The 17,922-nt window shown below is 45.1% G+C and overlaps 1 protein-coding gene across 2 annotated transcripts in view; it reads right to left on the bottom strand.

Moving 5' to 3' along the window:
- LOC146785459 (erlin-2-like) overlaps positions 1 to 17,922 on the bottom strand; it is a 250,152-nt gene that overhangs the window by 63,235 nt on the left and 168,995 nt on the right. For both annotated transcript variants that reach the window (XM_085634516.1, XM_085634517.1), the window contains one exon: positions 9,403 to 9,492. In XM_085634516.1, the coding sequence (XP_085490642.1) occupies positions 9,403 to 9,492 (90 nt within the window). The remainder of the gene's footprint in view (positions 1 to 9,402; positions 9,493 to 17,922) is intronic.

Genomic DNA, 17,922 nt, shown 5'->3' with positions numbered 1-17,922 from the left:
CCTGTGTTCAATAAGTAAAAGTTTAAGGCAACTATCAGGGGGTCATGATCACTTTCAGTACGTCTGATTATTTTAAAATCCAAGACATTGGGCCATAAGTCTAGGCTCACCAGAACATAATCAATCACGGATTCGTGTCCCATTCCCCTATAGGTCGGCTGACCCGGTATATCTCCGTTGAATCGACCATTACATGCTCTCATAGAGAAAGCATAAGTAAGGGAGGTAAGCTGAAGGACCTTCGGGGTCCAATGTTTGGCTGGGTACATACTTAAGGGAGGTATAAGTCTGGCCTCGTCTTCTTCCAGTGTAAGGGGGATCACTCCAGACAGAGGCTCAAAGTGACAATTGAAATCCCCTCCAATCATCAACACTACCTCGTCTGGAAGTGATTCCAAAAGTGATGACAAGGAGTCTAGGTTGGGGGAACGACCACCTCCTCGGGTATAACGCGAATAAATGTTAATAAGTGCAATCTTGGGAGTCTTTTTATGTGACAAAAGAATGCATAATATATCGGGGCTTGCCGTATCGACCCGCTTGATATTAAAACCAAGATGTGTGCCCACCCAGACGCACAAACCCCCCCGAAGGCCTCCCTCGATGTCCTTTTACAGCGGGATGCATAAATGTAATGAAGCCCGATCGATGTATGGGTTCGGTTGACCAGGTTTCCTGAAAAAGGCAAATCCCGAAAGGGTCAATAAAGGTGCACCATTCTGGGTTGCCAATATTTGAAGCTAGGCCCGCAATGTTCCAATTAAGAACTTTAAGCTGGCTTTCAGTATTTGCAGGAGTTTCCACAAGATTAGGATGGACAGGTGGTGGGACAGTAAGAGCGGTTTGAATCTCGGGAACACCCCTCGAAGCCGGGTATTCAATGTGAGCATCCCACATAGAAGCGGCGGGGATAGAAGGAATGGCTTCAGCTACCGGGGATGTTAGGCCCTCAGTAATCATCACCGGCAGTTCGCCAAGATCACTCTTAGCGTCGAAATTGTCAGTGGTGCGGGTATGGGGAGGAGTGCAGTTAGCTTGAATCTCCAGTCATTCCACATCATCCAGCAGGCTAAACCTGTTAGAAGTAGGAATGGCTGGGGCTTTGTTAATAGGATACCTACCCCGCAAACCATCGTTTAGGAAACTCCCAATGGGCAATTTGTGAAGATGGAAAAAGAGGTCTGGGACATAGAGGAGGGGGTTTAGTGGGCGGGGGATAAAAATAGCCTAGGGGGAGTGTTTTGATGTTGGAGAAAACATTATCAAAGGCAGGGCTACAAATGTGGTCTGCCACCTCAGGGTTTTGAAAGTTGACAATTACACAATCGCCTCCCACATTTTTTCGTATATGACCCACCCCACCAACTCTTCTAACAAATAGAATAGGGGATCGTATATTGGTTGGCAGGGGTCTGTAGGTGTTCAACCAGAACATTACTTTATTTTTAAGTTCGTGGAAAGATTCTGGTCTCTTGGAGGACAATTTAGGAACATTTGTTAAAATGACCACATAAGGTGCGCTTTCAGGAGGAAGATCAATGCATGGGGGATCCAACAAGTGGGGTACCTTAACAGGGGTTTCGGGGCGATGATTAGTTATTGGAGGGATGCTATCGGGGATGTTATTAGCGGGGGGGTTAGTTGGAAGACACCCCCGTCTAAAACTCTGACGGTGATTAGATGCAGCACCCTGTTGTTGAATCAACAGGGTGTTAATTGGAGCTTGTACAGCTGAAGGGATTTCGGAAGTTTTAGACTGGTTTTGGCATGGGTGTAGATGAAGTATAGAAGATTGTATATTTTCATCAAATTTAACTAAAGCAGACTCCAATGTAGTCAGCCTATTTTCTATGGCGATTAATCTATGGTCGAGAGGTCGAATGGCTAACTAATAGAGAAGACATTTTCCCTAGTAACAGATCCAAATCAAATGGTGGTGTTACTGCGTCAAGAGGGGAACACTCTAAGCGAGTTGGACTGTTGATAAGTGTAGATACAGTCACAGAGGAGTCCAAGATGTCAGGGTTTCGTTTCTGTAATTTGTTCCTCCTACATTTTGGTGATAACCCAATTCGTTTCCTTTTGGGGATGGTGCCAACTTCCCGAGCTGGGGTTACAGACTTATTAAGGGGACCCAAGACAGGAGCGGGAGCGTTGGTGGCCGTGTCCATTAATGAAACAGTGGAAGCGATATTAGGAATTGGTGGACATGGATGGCCTTTATCATTGGGCATGGTCTCCATAATGTCAGTGGAGGCAACAGGAGAGCGGCAGGAAGCAATAGTACCCAATGAGGAGCGTTTTGAAGATAGGGGTTCCATTGACAGCCTGCGCTCAGTAATAGCAATTTCATGCTCAAGTATAGAAGATGCTCTTACAATGAATTTGTCCAACGAGCCAGCGACATGGTCAATGGGGCTAGGTTTTAAACCCCGTTTGTTTACTATAGTTACCCAGGGTTTCAATCAGCTTCGGATATGATCACTGGATCCGAACAATCAAGGGGTGTGGCCGGACCGGACTCTCTCGGACACTAACGGGCACAAACGGGCACAAACGGGCCCGCCCTTGGCCCGGGCTTCGCCCGCGCTGCGTTCCGCGCTGCGGAAATACGTGGACGAAGTAAAAAAGGAAAGGGGGGCGAGGCGTTAGGAAGAGGAACAGGTGAGCACTGTTAGTGGAGCGCAATGCTCCGTGGTCCTCGCAGTCCCGTGGGTTTGAAGATCTGCGGCCAGCCCCCAACAGCAGCGTAGCGTCCTGGAATCACAGGGAGCAACTAAGAATCCCACACAGAAGTGCACCAGCCAAGATTTTATGCAGCTGGATCCAACGAGCGGCTCCCGCGCAGCGGGGGCCGCGAGGCGCGGCGTTTGAGGAGGAACCAGCGGGAAGAGGAACAGGTGAGCACTGGTAGTGGAGCGCAATGCTCCGTGGTCCTCGCAGTCCCGTGGGTTTGAAGATCTGCGGCCAGCAACCAACAGCAGCGTAGCGTCCTGGAATCACAGGGAGCAACAAAGAATCCCACACAGAAGTGCACCAGCCAAGATTTTATGCAGCTGGATCCAACGAGCGGCTCCCGCGCAGCGGGGGCCGCGAGGCGCGGCGTTTGAGGAGGAACCAGCAGGAAGAGGAACAGGTGAGCACTGGTAGTGGAGCGCAATGCTCCGTGGTCCTTGCAGTCCCGTGGGTTTGAAGATCTGCGGCCAGCCCCCAACAGCAGCGTAGCGTCCTGGAATCACAGGGAGCAACAAAGAATCCCCAATATCTGGCCACCCGAATCTTAAAAGTCATCTCCTGAGCACCCTGCTTTTACTAACCACAGCCAGTTGGGGCGAGGGTCTGGCAGATGGAACTGCCAGTATACTAAAACAAATACAATCACTACTGCAGCCAGTCAATCCTAGGAATTACAACAGTGCCATGGGACCGCTGGTCCACACAAGCCAATTTCCAAATTGGCTGGAAGGAGGGGTAGGGGAGAGAAAGGTTGGAGGGGTTCGGTTGAGCAGCATGGCACCACTTTGGATCTATACGACATCGGACTGAAAGCGAAGCAGTTAACGATAGTGGGTGCCAAGAAAAACCAGGCATGAGAGCGCTGTGAGTAACAGCAGTGTCACACGTGGCACTCCAAAGGATGGGTGACAGAGGTGATCTTTGAAAGTGGTGGGGTGTAATAACTATCCTTAATTGTAGCACGTTAGTATAGCGAGTTAATCCCAACACTTCGAGTAGGGCTCTTGAGAAGTTCTCCCCAGGTTATAATAACAAAACATGGGGTTAAACAGTGCATTTTACAGCCTCTTTCCCAACCATTTGCTAAAGATGCCCTAGGCTCTGAAAGAGCACAGGTTATTCATTCCAGTGCTTTTAGGGTGTGCCAAATGAGCTTGACATTTCAAAATAAGGAGCTGTGTGTATGCATCTCAACAAAAAGGCAGACGCTGGATTTTTTTCCTAGCTCTAACTTACATGTAATTTGTAAGATAAACAAGTGTGAAATCCATGGGAGACTCCAGAAAGCTATAAACTGATGAAAAGTAGAAAACATTTTGAATTCAGCAAGGAGTAATTTGTGTAGATCAGTTAAAGATTTCCCAAAAAAAACCTAATTGTTAAAATAAAAATAGTGAGTATACGTGGGGGAGAAAGAGAAATAGGTAACAAGGTTTTGATCTTTAACTTTTTGCCCAGATGGTAGATCCACAAATATAATATAACGTAACATTACATTACATCCAGCAGACTCTTCCCGTCAGAGATGTATAGTTTAGTGAAAAGCCAACAATACCCACTTCCAGCAATTGTGCCTTGGTGTACACGGTTTTCCCAATGTAACAATCATGCATAACATGATAAAGAAAAATCTTTTGAACAGAAATTGGGAATGAATGAGATATTTGTTTTTAAAATGTACCCAAGGATCTCGGTTTAGCAATGGGTTTCGTTTATACTACGCTGAATTCGGGATTACAAATAGTGCCAGGTGAGGAATTTATTTCAAAAACTGTTTTTGGGAACATGTGCATACAAAATAGAAATCCAGGAAAAAAGAGAAATACATTAGATGATACCAAATGTCCTACCATTCTGTGCTCCTACACTAGTCCTGATACAAACGGAAAAGCCAGGTAGGTGAAGTTGGGCATATTCCACAGGACAGAAAAGGACCATAAAACATGACTGTGGAAAGCTCAAGAAAGAAGCCTGGAGTTAAGTAGATTTTTGGGATGTGGGTAGCGGAGGTATTTGGGTCTGGGGCAGACCCCCTACTAACGCCAGGCATTTCGGAAACCTAGACACTTTAGTGAGTTGAAGGTGATGTGGATGACCGGGGAGCCACAACATTTTCTTACCCAGAATGCCCTGTAAATGTCCCACTCTGGTAAAAAAAAAAAAAAAAAAAGAAGAATATTTTTTAAAAACTGCATTTTCCTTTATAACTTCTCAAGTTCGGGGGGAAAAGTAATGGTGGAATATGAAATATGGTTCTTTTTTCACATCTAAATAAGTTAATAGAGTGGTTGGGGACTTTACAATTTAAGTCTCCAACCTTCAGAACTTGTTATCCCCCCTCATTGTTCACAATTTTAGAAAATATCAAAAAGCAGATTGTTATAACTTTTGTCTGGGGGGGGAACATATGCATTCACCTGTAACAAAGGGTCTCTCACACTATCAACAATGATTAGATCCATCTTTAGAACTTGAAAAAGATTATAGGAATCCTTAAAACTAGTATTCCCAATTTAATTTTAAATCATTACTCAGCAAAATAGCAATCCCTACCTTTGCATGCACTTTCTTGGATAGGAAAGCATTACAACTTAAAACAAAATAGCCATCACACAAAAAATCCCAAGAGCAACTGGTTTCCTGGATGCATATCATATCTGCTTAAAGCGATTTAAAAGTTCCAATTTCTTCGGAGTATTCATTAGGCTGGCTGCATTCCAGGAAACCACATTTATGTTATAGAGAATTATAGGGTTAAGATACTTGGCCCGATGTACGGGCACAATTGAGTGCATCGGCTAACCAATTCCATTCCATGCACTCATCCTCTACTGGGGTGAGAGGGGTCCTGGGTACCCTAGATCCAGAATGCCTTACTGATCTCCCTCCATTCAATATGGAGACCTGCAAGAGATTTAAGTTTTCAGCAGTTAGCTCGTTTAAGGGCAAGTGAAGGTACTTGGAAATTGTAGGTTTCAGGGTGTCATGTTGCCATTTGGAGATGTTATTCCCCTCCCCTTGAAGAATCAGGTTTACCACAATTTTAGACTGGAACTGATCCCTTATTTTTAGCACAGCAGGTAAGGGCATTAGGGATACAAGAGAAATATCACTGCTTTGTATCATCTTCAGATTTTCAATCTCTGCTGAACAGGTTAATAAGAAGGAACAGTCCATAATTAAATCAGAATCAAATAAGGACACAAAATCCAAAAACGTGTCTGCAGGGACATAGGAGAGTGAAAGGATGTTTCCACTCAATCATGTGGGGTTCATGCTTTCGTCTGGAGTAACACAAAAAGATTCAGCCCTGGGATTAAGTTCCGACGACACAGGGCCAGTGGATATTAATTCTACAGTGGATGCATCAGCCTCTCTATTAGCCAGAGGGTTTATTAAGGAACAACTATGCAGCTGAGCCCTCACTTGCGCCAGTGATGCTCATGTTACAATGGGGTTTACATGGATGATCCCTGTGGCCTTAGGAGTGGGGACACCAATGTTTCCAGATTCTTTGAAAGCAAATGGTTCTTGCATTTTTCTTAGATATTCTACATTTGTTCCCATTTCATAGGCTCTGTTTTTTTGCTGTGGTTTTGCCTTTGGTCTGATCAGGTTCCACATGGACAGCCAAGCTTGTTGTAGCCTAGTCAGGGTCCTGAAAACAGGGAAAGCCTCAAACCTGGAACAGGAGACCTTCAACGGTAAGCTGGGAACTGCAAGGCTTAGGAAGCCAGAGTCAAAAGATTTTTTAACCAATAGGAAAGGCTTTCTACATTTTGCTGCTTCTTGCTGAGAACCGTCACCAACATAACTTGGGGTTTACCAGTTTACGTCCCCAGGTCAAAAGCTTGGGGTGGTTAAATGGTGCGGTCAGTCTCCTGGTGGTTGGGGACCCCCCCACTCTGCGGACCAGGATCTGTAAAACCAAGCTTTCCACATGCCTCATTTGCTGCTATTTGCAGGGACTGATTGGGAAGCACCCCCTCACCCTTTGAACCCATCAGCACTTTCGGGATTCCCAGTAAGATATCTTGGATGTGATCTTATTTATTAACGGATTTTCCTAGGAGTGCGAAGACAGGCAACAATTTCTTTCCATAAATTTAAGAGATTTGGAGACTTTCACATATTCATCAGGGAGGTCTCAGGACATTTTCCCAAGCATTTCTAAGTGAGGCATCACAAAAGACCGTAGTACTACTGATGATTGTTCTGACGGAATGCTTCCAAATAGCAATAACCCAGTAACCTGTGATGGGCCAGGTGGAGTTCTAGGGGAGCCAATTGCCATTGGTTTATGGGTTCTCAGATTAATGTCCACATCCAGTTACACAAAATACTAATTATGAGGATTATTGGACTCCCCAAACGCCAAGTTAGCAATACCTGTAGCAGATGAATGCCGAGCGGGAAATGGAGTAAAAATTAGGTTTGACCCTGCTACTGCAGGAATGGAATGAGCCTCCGAGCTAGAGGTGCAGTCACGATGCATGGTGACATTGTAAACATTTTCTTTCAGCTAAACAAATGAGAGAATCGCTTGAGACGTTCATTAAATTTGAATGCAACGCCTTATTTCTAAGAGAATTAGATTTCGTCTGTTTACAAATCTCATGAAGATCAATCTACGTGAGCGAAGTCTCCAGGCAGTCATCTTAATTTCCTACAGAGCGTGGTAGGTCTTTGTTGTAGAACTGGTTACAAATGCAGGCTAGGGGTGGGGGAAGCACACAGCGGAGAGCAGGCCGCACCACAGACCTAGCTGGGTGGCTTCAGCACTACGCCAGCTCTACCCTCGGGACAGAGCACTAATGGCTCTTGCTACACCCCAAGGACTTAAAGAAAGTCTGATGTTTTTTAAAGCTCCAGCTGAACAATTTCCAGCATAAGATGGCCCTAAAGGAAATTAGGCAGCCAATACAATGCGGATACACAAAGACCAAATGACAGCATCCAAGGAAACACTGACTGTTGCACACCTCTTCTCTCACCCCTCTCCGAGCGTTATATTATAGGAGCAGCGGTGTTATTCCTTCCTTGGCTGCACACTGTTCTACTCATTGCTTCTTAACCTCTGGACAATCCAGACTGCATTGGAGAAGGAAGAATGTTCTGGTAAAGTAGACGCCAAGAGAAAACCCGGGCTCCAAGAGCTGCATGCACTGGAGCGTTAATATGGTGGGGTATTCCAAGGCAATCCAATTAACAGTATAGGTGCAGGCTCAACAAGAACCAAAGTGAAACGTGCTTCAGTGCCCCAGACCAAACCAGCAGGAGGGAAAAGCAGCAGCAGTAGCAACAGTAAGTAGCAGGCACAAGTGGAGGGGAGCTGCAGTGAGGTAGAGTATAGTTTGTGGCGGCGGCGAGGCTCCTAGGCGGCTCCTGCGGTGGCTTCTGCAGTAGGCGGGGCCACAAGCAACGATCAGCATCAGCGTGTTACGTTCCTCAGACAAAAGACTCAAGCCGTTGACCATTAGCTGCACCAAAAGGATGCCTTGACACTTGACAAACTATTTTGACAAGGTATGCTTATGCTTGATACCAAGGAATGGACAACAATGCTCACAGATATAGAGAGTTAAGTATCAAAGGGGTGACCCGATAGACCACTGGACTCGGGTTAATAGTGGTGCACAAAAAATTATTAGTCACAGTGGAAATTGTTCACAAGATAACATCAAATTCATGATTAGAATACCAGAAAGGATTAGGACAACACCAAATCTTGTCATACAATCAAAGAGATTAATTTTAATCAATTGATCGTCAATAGATCAAAGCTTCACAGATACAACTATTAGCATTTTGCAACTTTCAAAATGTAGTTGCAGTAGGGGTGACAAGTGCTAAAGGTGGGATCAGTGCAAGTGATAGTGCAAGGGAAAGGTTGTGCATATATATATATACACATCAATATACAATAGAACGAAACCTAACCAGCCACATAATTGGCACAGACAATAAATGAAAAATCATAAACAACTGCCGCAGTTAATTCATCACGGTCATCCAGGTATTGATACATAATGAAAGAAAAGTCAACGTTTCGACCCCTTCATGGTCCAGCCAACTGAGAGTCTTGGAGGTGGGGGTCTCCTTCAGGACGGGTGAGCACCTAGAGGTAAAGTTCTATTGTATATTGATGTATATATATGCACAACCTTTCCCTTGCACTATCACTTGCACTGATCACACCTTTAGCACTTGTCACCCCTACTGCACCTAGATTTTGAAAGTTGCAAAAAGCTAATAGAGTTGCATCTGTGAATCTTTGATCTATTGACGATCAATTGATTAAACTTAATCTCTTTGATTGTATGACAAGATTTGGTGTTGTCCACAGATATAGAGAAGCTGGCAAACTGTGCTCTTACGACTGCACGGTGTCTTTCTCATCTCTCAAAGACGCAGATGACTGCTTAGATTACGGGCTCTATTACTCACAATTTAAATAAGTATGCGCTTAGAGAGCAATTTTTAGTGCACCAAAGCCCATTAACTAGGGAGAAAATAATCAGTCATTAATGTCTCTGAACTGATACGGTAATTGTCGAAACATCCACTGACTACCTCCTCCCATTTCCCCACAACACCAAAAATATCTACAGAGCATTTAGCACTTCATTACTGATTTCGTTCTTAGATGAGCATGTTCACACTTACCTTCAATCTCGGAAATTCTTTTCTCGGTTTCTTTTTCCATCACCTTTTGAGCAAACTTTATTTCCGCCACTTGGGCAACTTTTTCTGCCTCTAGAAAGAGAACAACAAAGTATTTTAGACCATCATGATATGTCAAATGTCTTGAAGTCACATATGTTCCTTTTTCACAGTAACTATTTGAGAATGCAGCTCATGACTTTAATATATCAAAAATGCCAAAGACAAAAGGACAGTGTGAGGGCTGAGAGCTTTCTCAAAAACAAGGATATCAAAATCAATTTTGCCCAAATATGAATAATGGAATTGGATGCAAGAAAGAACAGAAAGTAAATACGCACAAATATACACGATTTCTTCGCTCCTATGTCTTTATTCACAAACAGAATCATATAGCTAGGAAACAAACAGTATATTTTGTATGTTATATTACACTCTATGAAATTACGATGAAGCCAGAGTTTATGTTATAGATAATCGTGCAATATCTGAATCCAAAAACATTACATATAAAGGCAAACGCAGAAAATGCACCAGAAAGTGTCATAAGGCAGAAGAAACTCTGGTGTTGCCTTTGCAATAAAAATTAGACAGAAGGTCTTGAGTGAGGGGGCACAGGTGAAGGAAGGAGTCAAATTGTACAAAGCAGTCAAAGGATATACAAGGTCATTCAACATGAAATTCCAAACATTGCTATAAGAGCCTCACAAAGCATGGTGATGCAGGATATTGGATCAGACAATGGCAAACTGCAATTGAGCAGGGTATGGTGTCAAGTTGGGGAACGTCTGGAAAGGAATATGCTACTTACCAGTATGCATCTGTTCTTGGCATGTAGAGCTGCAGATCTACACACTTTTGCATAGATCGCCATTTGGTGTTGGGTCCGGATGTTTGCACTTGTTTTTGTACTGGAAAGTCTTTGGAAGTCACGAGGTATGTGACTCCTCCTTAGGATCATAGTGCGCATGGGCATCGGCTCCATCCTCAGATTGTTTTTCGCCAGCAGAGAAATGACGGAGCTTTGTAATAAACAGGAAGATGCCCTTGTAGAGTGTATCTAAATAAGATAATACTGGAACAGATAAAGGAAGCCGGGGAGGCGGGTGGGCGTGTTTAGATCTGCAGCTCTACATGCCAAGAACAGATGCATACTGGTAAGTAGCATATTCCGTTCGAGGCATACGAGCTGCAGATTACACACTTTTGTATAGATTGTATAGCACTCTCACGTCTAGCGGCGGCCACCATTATCTGCTGCAGTAGTCTGAAATAGGGTTTTGAGTACAGCTTCGCCCACACTGGCTTGTTGTTTCATTTGCACATCTACACAGTAGTGTTTAGTGAACGTATGTGGTGTGGACCATGTAGCTGCTTTGCAGATATCATCTAATGGAATGTTTCCTAAGAATGCCATAGAAATCCCTATTTTTCTTGTAGAGTGGGCTCTAGGAGGAACAGTTAAAGTGCGTTTTGCTTTGTGGTAGCAAATTTGTATGCATTTAACAATCCATCTGGCTATCCCGGACTTAGATATGGGATTGCCTTTGTGTGGTGGTGAGAAAAACAAAAAGTTGTTTAGTTTTCCGAAAAGGTTGTGTTCTTTCAATGTAATAGAGTAATGCTCTTTTAACGTCTAAAGTATGAAGAGCTCTTTCTGCGACTGTGTGGTTGCGAGAAGAAAATGGGCAACTCCACAGATTGATTAAGGTGGAAGGGGGAAATGACTTTAGGGAGGAATTTAGGATTAGTGCGGAGAACCACCTTATTATGATGCATGTGTAAGAATGGTTCCTGAATAGTTAGGGCTTGTAGTTCACGAACTCTTCTTAGAGAAGTTATGGCCACTAGAAAAGCAACTTTCCATGTTAAGAATTGTAGCTCACATTTATGTAGAGGTTCAAACAGAGGACCCATCAGTCGAGTGAGCACGATATTTAAATTCTACACAGGTGAGGGTGGAACTCTGAGAGGAATTATCCTTTTGAGGCCTTCCATAAAGGCTTTGATGGCGGGCACTCTAAATAGCGATAAATGTTGTCTATTTTGTAGGTATGCTGCTATAGCAGCAAGGTGTAGCCGAACAGGCGTGTAGGCTAAGTTGCACCTTTGTAGGTGTAATAGGTAGGTTATGATGTGTTGGATAGACACATCTAGGGTATTGATGGTATTGTTATGGCAGTATATCACAAATCGTTTCCACTTGGCTGCATAGCAGGCTCTAGTGGTAGGGCGTCTAGCCTCCTTAATTACGTTCATACAGTCAGGAGGAAGGTTAAGGTAACCGAACTCTAAGATTTCAGGAGCCAGATCGCAAGGTTCAGCTGAGCTGGGTCTGGGTGTCTGATCTCTCCACGGTTTTGGGTTAAGAGGCATGGTGAGAGGTGTAATCTTTGGTGTGGGACTATTGACAGTTCCAACAATGTGGTGTACCACAGTTGTCTGGCCCAAGTTGGAGCAACTAGAATTAGAGTTAGTGAGTGTTGCTGTAGTGTGCGCACCACCAGTGGTATGAGTGGGAGAGGTGGAAAAGCGTACGCAAATCTGCCTGACCAGTTCATCCATATCGCATTGCCTTTGGATAATAGGTGTGGGTATCTGGCGGCGAAGCTTGGGCATTTGGCGTTTTCGTGGGTGGCGAAAAGGTCTATCTGTGGTTGCCCCCATTTCTGAAAGTATGGTTGGAGAACTTGTGGACGGAGTTCCCACTCGTGAATCTGTTGTGTTTGACGACTTAACAGATCTGCTATGGTGTTTTGGACTCCTAGGACGTGTTGGGCTAGGAGAAATATATTCTGGAGGTATAGCCCACCTCCATGTTTTGTGCTAGCTGGGAGAGCTGCAGAGAGTGTGTCCCGCCTTGCTTTTGGATGTAGTACATGGCTGTCATGTTGTCCGTGCGGACTAAGACAGCCTTGCAAGATATTTGTTTTTGGAATGCTTTAAAGGCTAGGAATATGGCCAGTAATTCCAGGTAATTGATATGGAATAACTTTTGTTGAGGTGTCCACTTGCCTTGTATGGTGTGATGTAATAGGTGAGCTCCCCAGCCGGAGAGCGATGCGTCCGTTGTCATGACAATCTGAAGAACTGGCACTAGGAATGGTCGCCCTTTGGAAAAGTTTTTGGTGTTCCACCACTGCAGAGAGCGGTGAGTGTGACAGTCTACCAACAACAGATCTGTTAGCTGACCTTGAGCATGGTTTCATTGTCGTGCTAAGCACTCTTGTATGGGACGCATCTGGAGTCTTGCGTGAGGCACTATGAAAATGCAAGAGATCATCATCCCTATGAGCTGCATGAACACTCGAGCTGGGAGAGAGCGATGCGGCTGAAATTTGGGTAGGAGAGCAAGGATGCTTGCTATCCTTGCTGGACTGGGATAGGCTAACGCTTTTGAGGCGTTTATTGTGGCGCCGAGGTATTGTGTGTGAGAGGGTTGCAGATGAGACTTGGTGTGGTTTAATGTGAACCCCAGGTCGTGGAGTAATTGGATAGTCACGTGAGTGTGACGAACACACTGGTTGTACGAGCTGGCTTTTATGAGCCAGTCGTCGAGGTATGGGAAGACGTGAATGTGCGACTCCGAAAGGGAGTACTTTGAATTGTTACTGCTGCCCGTCCACTACAAACCTGAGATATTTTCTGTGAGCAACGTTTATAGGAATATGGAAATAGGCGTCCTTGAGATCTAAGGTGGCCAGGAAGTCGCCCTGTGAAAGTAGAGGGAGGACTTGCTGAAGTGTGACCATGTGGAAGTGGTCTGATTGTATGTACCCGTGTAGTGGTCTAAGATCTAGAATAGGTCTCAGAGAGCCATCCTTCTTTGGTATGAGAAAATATAGGGAGTAAACTCCCTGGTTTTGTTGGTGCAGGGGAACTGATTCTATTGCACTTTTTTGTAGTAAGGAAATCACCTGTTTGAGGAGTGACAAATGGTCTGCTGACATTGGACGCTGTTTGGGTGGAATGTTTGGGGGTATAGGTAAGTTCGAGTAACCGGATTGCACTATTTGTCGCACCCACCTGTCTGTGGTGATGTTGGTCCAGACAGGAAGGAACTGCTGTAGTCTTCCCCCGAAAGGAGTGGAATGGTCTGGGGGAAGCAGAGGGAAGTTATTGAGCAGGGGTGGAGGCAGAGCGGGTGTTGTTGGTCTTGCCTCTGCCCTTGTTATTTTTATCTCGGTAACCTCCTCTGTGGTAACCTCTGGTGAAGGTGGATTGGGTGGGAGACTTGTTGGAGGTGGATGGGTTGTCAGAGGAGTATCCCCTGGAGGGCCCCTGTAGGATGAGGGACAAAAAGAACGCCTGGGAGCTTGCGATTGCAAGGCTCCCATTGATTTGGCTGTATCTGTGTCCTTTTTCATCTTCTCAAGGGACGCATCAACATTAGGACCAAAGAGGTGTTGCTGGTCGAATGGTTGATTTAGTATAGAGCTTTGCACCTCAGGTTTAAACCCCGAAATGCATAGCCACGCGTGCCTGCGAAGAAGGACGCTTGTGTTCACTGCTCTGGATGCGGTATCTCCTACATCAAGAGCACACCGGATAGAGGTATTGGTGATAACTTTACCCTCTTGTATTAGGTCGTTGGCCTTATGTTTGTATTTGTCCGGGAGGTGTTTGAGCAGGGACTCCAACTCATCATAGTGAGCCCTATTGTATCTGGCTAACAGGGCTTGAGTTTTTGCGTTGCCCCAAATATTAGCTGCCTGGGACGCTGTTCTATTACCAGAGGCGTCCAGGAATTTAGACTCTTTGTCGGGTGGAGGTGCATCCCCTGTTGTCTGTGAATTAGCCCGTTTCCTAGCATTTGAGACGACCTTGGAGTCTAATGGAACAGGGCCCCTAATGTAAGCTGGGTCTGTAGGGGCAGCTTTGTATTTCTTCTCAGTTCTAGGGTTGATGATTCTAGTCCTGACGGGGTGTTTATATACTTGTGTAGCGTGTTTAATCACCCCTTTAAGCATGGGCAAAGTGTATGTGGACCTTTGGGTGGTGTCAAAAGTGTCCATTAAAAAATCATCTTCGACGGGATCTGTATGGAGGTCGACCCCGTGGTACTGGGCAGCTCGATGTATTAGCTGATTAAACCCCATGGTATCTTCTGGTGGTGAAGGCCTAGAAGGGTAGATGTCTTCTTGTGGTATATTAGGGACATCAGGCATATTATAGTCATCCCATGGGTCAGGGGAGCCTGGAGGACTGGGGTAATTTATTGGCATGTTGTTGTCACCGTCCCCTGTGTCATCATATGTGTAGTCATCATCTACTGGTGGAGGGGATAGCGTAGGAGAGCTAGGTGGGAGGGGTGGAGGAGGTGGTGGTGGTGGAGGTGGAGAGGGTACCCTAAGAGGCGATGTGGCTATATCCCTTCTTTTAGGTGGTGGAGCTGGTGCAGGCATGTTCAGTTGTCTTTTTCTGGTACTGAGAGTCAATTGACCGGTTTTAGGGTCTTTAGTTAAAGTTTTTTGTTGAGGGTCTGGTTGAAAAAGCTCCTCCAGAGAAGTTTGGGTGTTCGGTGTCGACATAGAGGGCTTTTTCGGTGCTGGCTGCAGAGCTGTTTTGGGCTTGGAGCCATGAGATTTGTCGGTTTGTGTGTGTTTTTTCGGTGTCGATGCCTTTTTCGGCTCCGAAGAACGTGAGTCCGAAATTTTGGGGAGTGGCTTCTTCGTCGGTTCAGAGTGTTTTTTCGGTGCCGGGGAGTCACTAGTTGGAGTCTTCGGTCCCGAAGGCTTCGGGGTTGAAGTAGCAGTCGGCCCCGAGGATGGGTGCTGCTTCTTTTTCAGTGCAGAGGATTGGGCTTGGGCACCGGTAACAGGCAGACTCGAGCCAGAGTCGTCGGAAGGCTTGGTAGGCTTCTTTGCCGGGCCCGAGGGCGGGGCTTGGGAAGCAGTGTGTCGGTGTGCACCTGAGCCCGAAGGTGTGACCGAAGCCTTTGTTGTTGTTGTAGGGAGTGGGTCGGGGTCGACGTCTGTACTTACGACCCGTTGAGCTGGAGTCACTTCTTCGATGTCGGAGTCATCGGCTTCAGAGGCGCGGATGAGCTCTTCTTCGACCCGCTCCTCTAGCACAATCGACACCCTCGTGGAAGATGTTTTCGGGGATCGAACTCGACAACGAGCCATGGTCCTTCGGATGGTCTTCTTCGAGCGGAAGGAGGCACAAGCGGGACAGTCGTGCTCAGGAGAGAGGCGGAGGCTACACCCCTCATGCAGATCGGTGTGGGGAAACTTCGACCCACATCGAGAACACTTCTTAAATGGCGTCCTTTCCATGAGCCAGATGCCAAGGCTCGGGTCGGCCCGAAGGCCTGCTTCGACGACCGGAATGGAAGATTGGTAGAGATGCGTGCCAATTAGGGGTTGCGTTCGAGACAATACCGTCGAAAAGGTGAAGGATTGCGCGTCGAAACTGGAATCGGTAACGGTTCCGAACTGGAGCGCGAGAAACACATCCGAACCAGATGGCGGAAAAAAACAATCTGAGGATGGAGCCGATGCCCATGCGCACTATGATCCTAAGGAGGAGTCACATACCTCATGACTTCCAAAGACTTTCCAGGACAAAAACAAGTGCAAACATCCGGACCCAACACCAGATGGCGATCTATGCAAAAGTGTGTAATCTGCATCTCATGTGCCTCGAACACAATTTCTCTTCAGCAGAAAACTGTTATAAGAAGTAAGAGATGTGAAATTTGAATGAGTGCCAACAATATATAAATGTCATATTACCAAATAATAAGAGCTTCCCACTTTACTCTACAGTATGATTCCTGGGACAAAATGTAAACCATTCTATGCCTTTTGCAATGCCATCCTATTAGCAGATCCTCCTTTCACCCATAAAATAGACTGACAGTTTGGACTCAACTTCTCAGCTTCACAATTGCAAACAGAAACGTTGCCAACATGGAAACAAGATCAGCCTGATGTGCGCATCCCAGGAATTTAGACCTCTGTTAGGTATCAAAAGACAACTACTGAACACATATAGACACCAGCAAGTAAAGTCAATAGGTCACACATTTTAATGATGTAACCAATGCTGTTTTCACATGTATAAAAGAATAAAAGATGCTTCTTTGCGGATATGAAAAAGCATTAGCTAAAAAAAACAAAAAACCTACATGTCATATAGATACATGCATAAAGACACTAATGTGGCCACAGCGTCATCACCCTTGTGAGCATGAGTTCTGTTTTTTGAAATCCAATTTACGTGTCCAAGATGACGGATGTCCCTTTTACAGACTTTAATTAAAAAAATATAAAAGTGCACCAAAGATCCTAAAAAAAAAAAAAAAAAAAGAAAAGAAAAGAAAAAGGAGTGGCCTAGAAGCATTAGGAAGCTGTTGAACCCTCCAAATAAATAAATAAGAAAACAAGAGAAGGGGAGCAAAGGTCAAGAAGATAGTATGGTGTTTGTACACGCTAAGCAGCAGAGAAGCGGTTGGTGAGGGGTGGGCGGGGATTGTAAACATTCATTCCCCTCCCCCCCTACCCCCAACCGATAAAACCATTAGGGACATGGGAAGTAACGGATGAGATGTAGCAGTTCAATAGGGGAGCAACACAGAACGCAAGGGGGAATTTCAGTTGAGAAGCAGAGCAGATCATTAAAGAGAAAGCAAGTAAAATGTACATTCCCATGAGCTCCGAAGTTCAAAGGAAAGGAGTTTGTTACTTACCCTGTAAGCATTTATTTGTAGCATGTAGTGCTGCAGAGTCACATGCTATGCATACTCCTGCCATCTAGTGTTGGGCCCGCACTCTGCAACTTGTTTTTCCATCAAAGAAGTTTTACGATTGGCGTTGTTCCTCATTTCCCTAGAGGTACTGGGCATGCTCAATGGCTCCTTTGTTAGATAATGTTTTCTCCCCTTGCCATATACAGAGTGAGGATATAGGCTGCTAAGTTAGCGTTTGATGGTGAACATGCTGTATTTGTGTGTATTTTTCTCACTATCTAATACCTGCCGGGGAAGCAGGAGAGTGCAAGTGAATCTGCAGCACTACAAGCTACAAATAGATGCTTACAGCGTAAGTAACATACTTCATTCTTAGCATGTGTTGCCTGCAGATACACACGCTATGCCTAGATTGTAAAGCAGTACCCCTCTTGCGGTTGCTTTAGGCATGAGATGGTGAGTTTGTTTGAAATAATGTGTGAAGGACCGTTTTCCCAACTAGAACTTGCTGTCTTGCTTAAGCATCCACACAATAATGTCAATCAGATGTGTGTGGGATCACCCATGTTGTTGCTTTGTAAATGTCACGGAGAGGCAAATTCCCTAAAATGGGCATGGTTGCGCCTTTTTTTCTTCTTGTAGAATGAGGCCTTGTCATAACACATTTGGACACATTTGACAATCATTCTTGCTATTCCGGATTTTGAAATAGCCTTTCCTTTACATGGATTTGAAAACGAAAACAAACAGTTGTGTTCTCATGAAGAGTTTTGTACGTTCCAGGTAGTACAGAAGTACCCGTTTACATCAAGTGCAGGTAAAGCATGCTC

This window comes from Triturus cristatus, chromosome 11, assembly GCF_964204655.1.
Source record: "Triturus cristatus chromosome 11, aTriCri1.1, whole genome shotgun sequence".
Classification (NCBI taxonomy): domain Eukaryota; kingdom Metazoa; phylum Chordata; class Amphibia; order Caudata; family Salamandridae; genus Triturus; species Triturus cristatus.
Note: the sequence above shows the minus strand (reverse complement) of the source record. Positions and strands in the feature narration are given on the sequence as shown.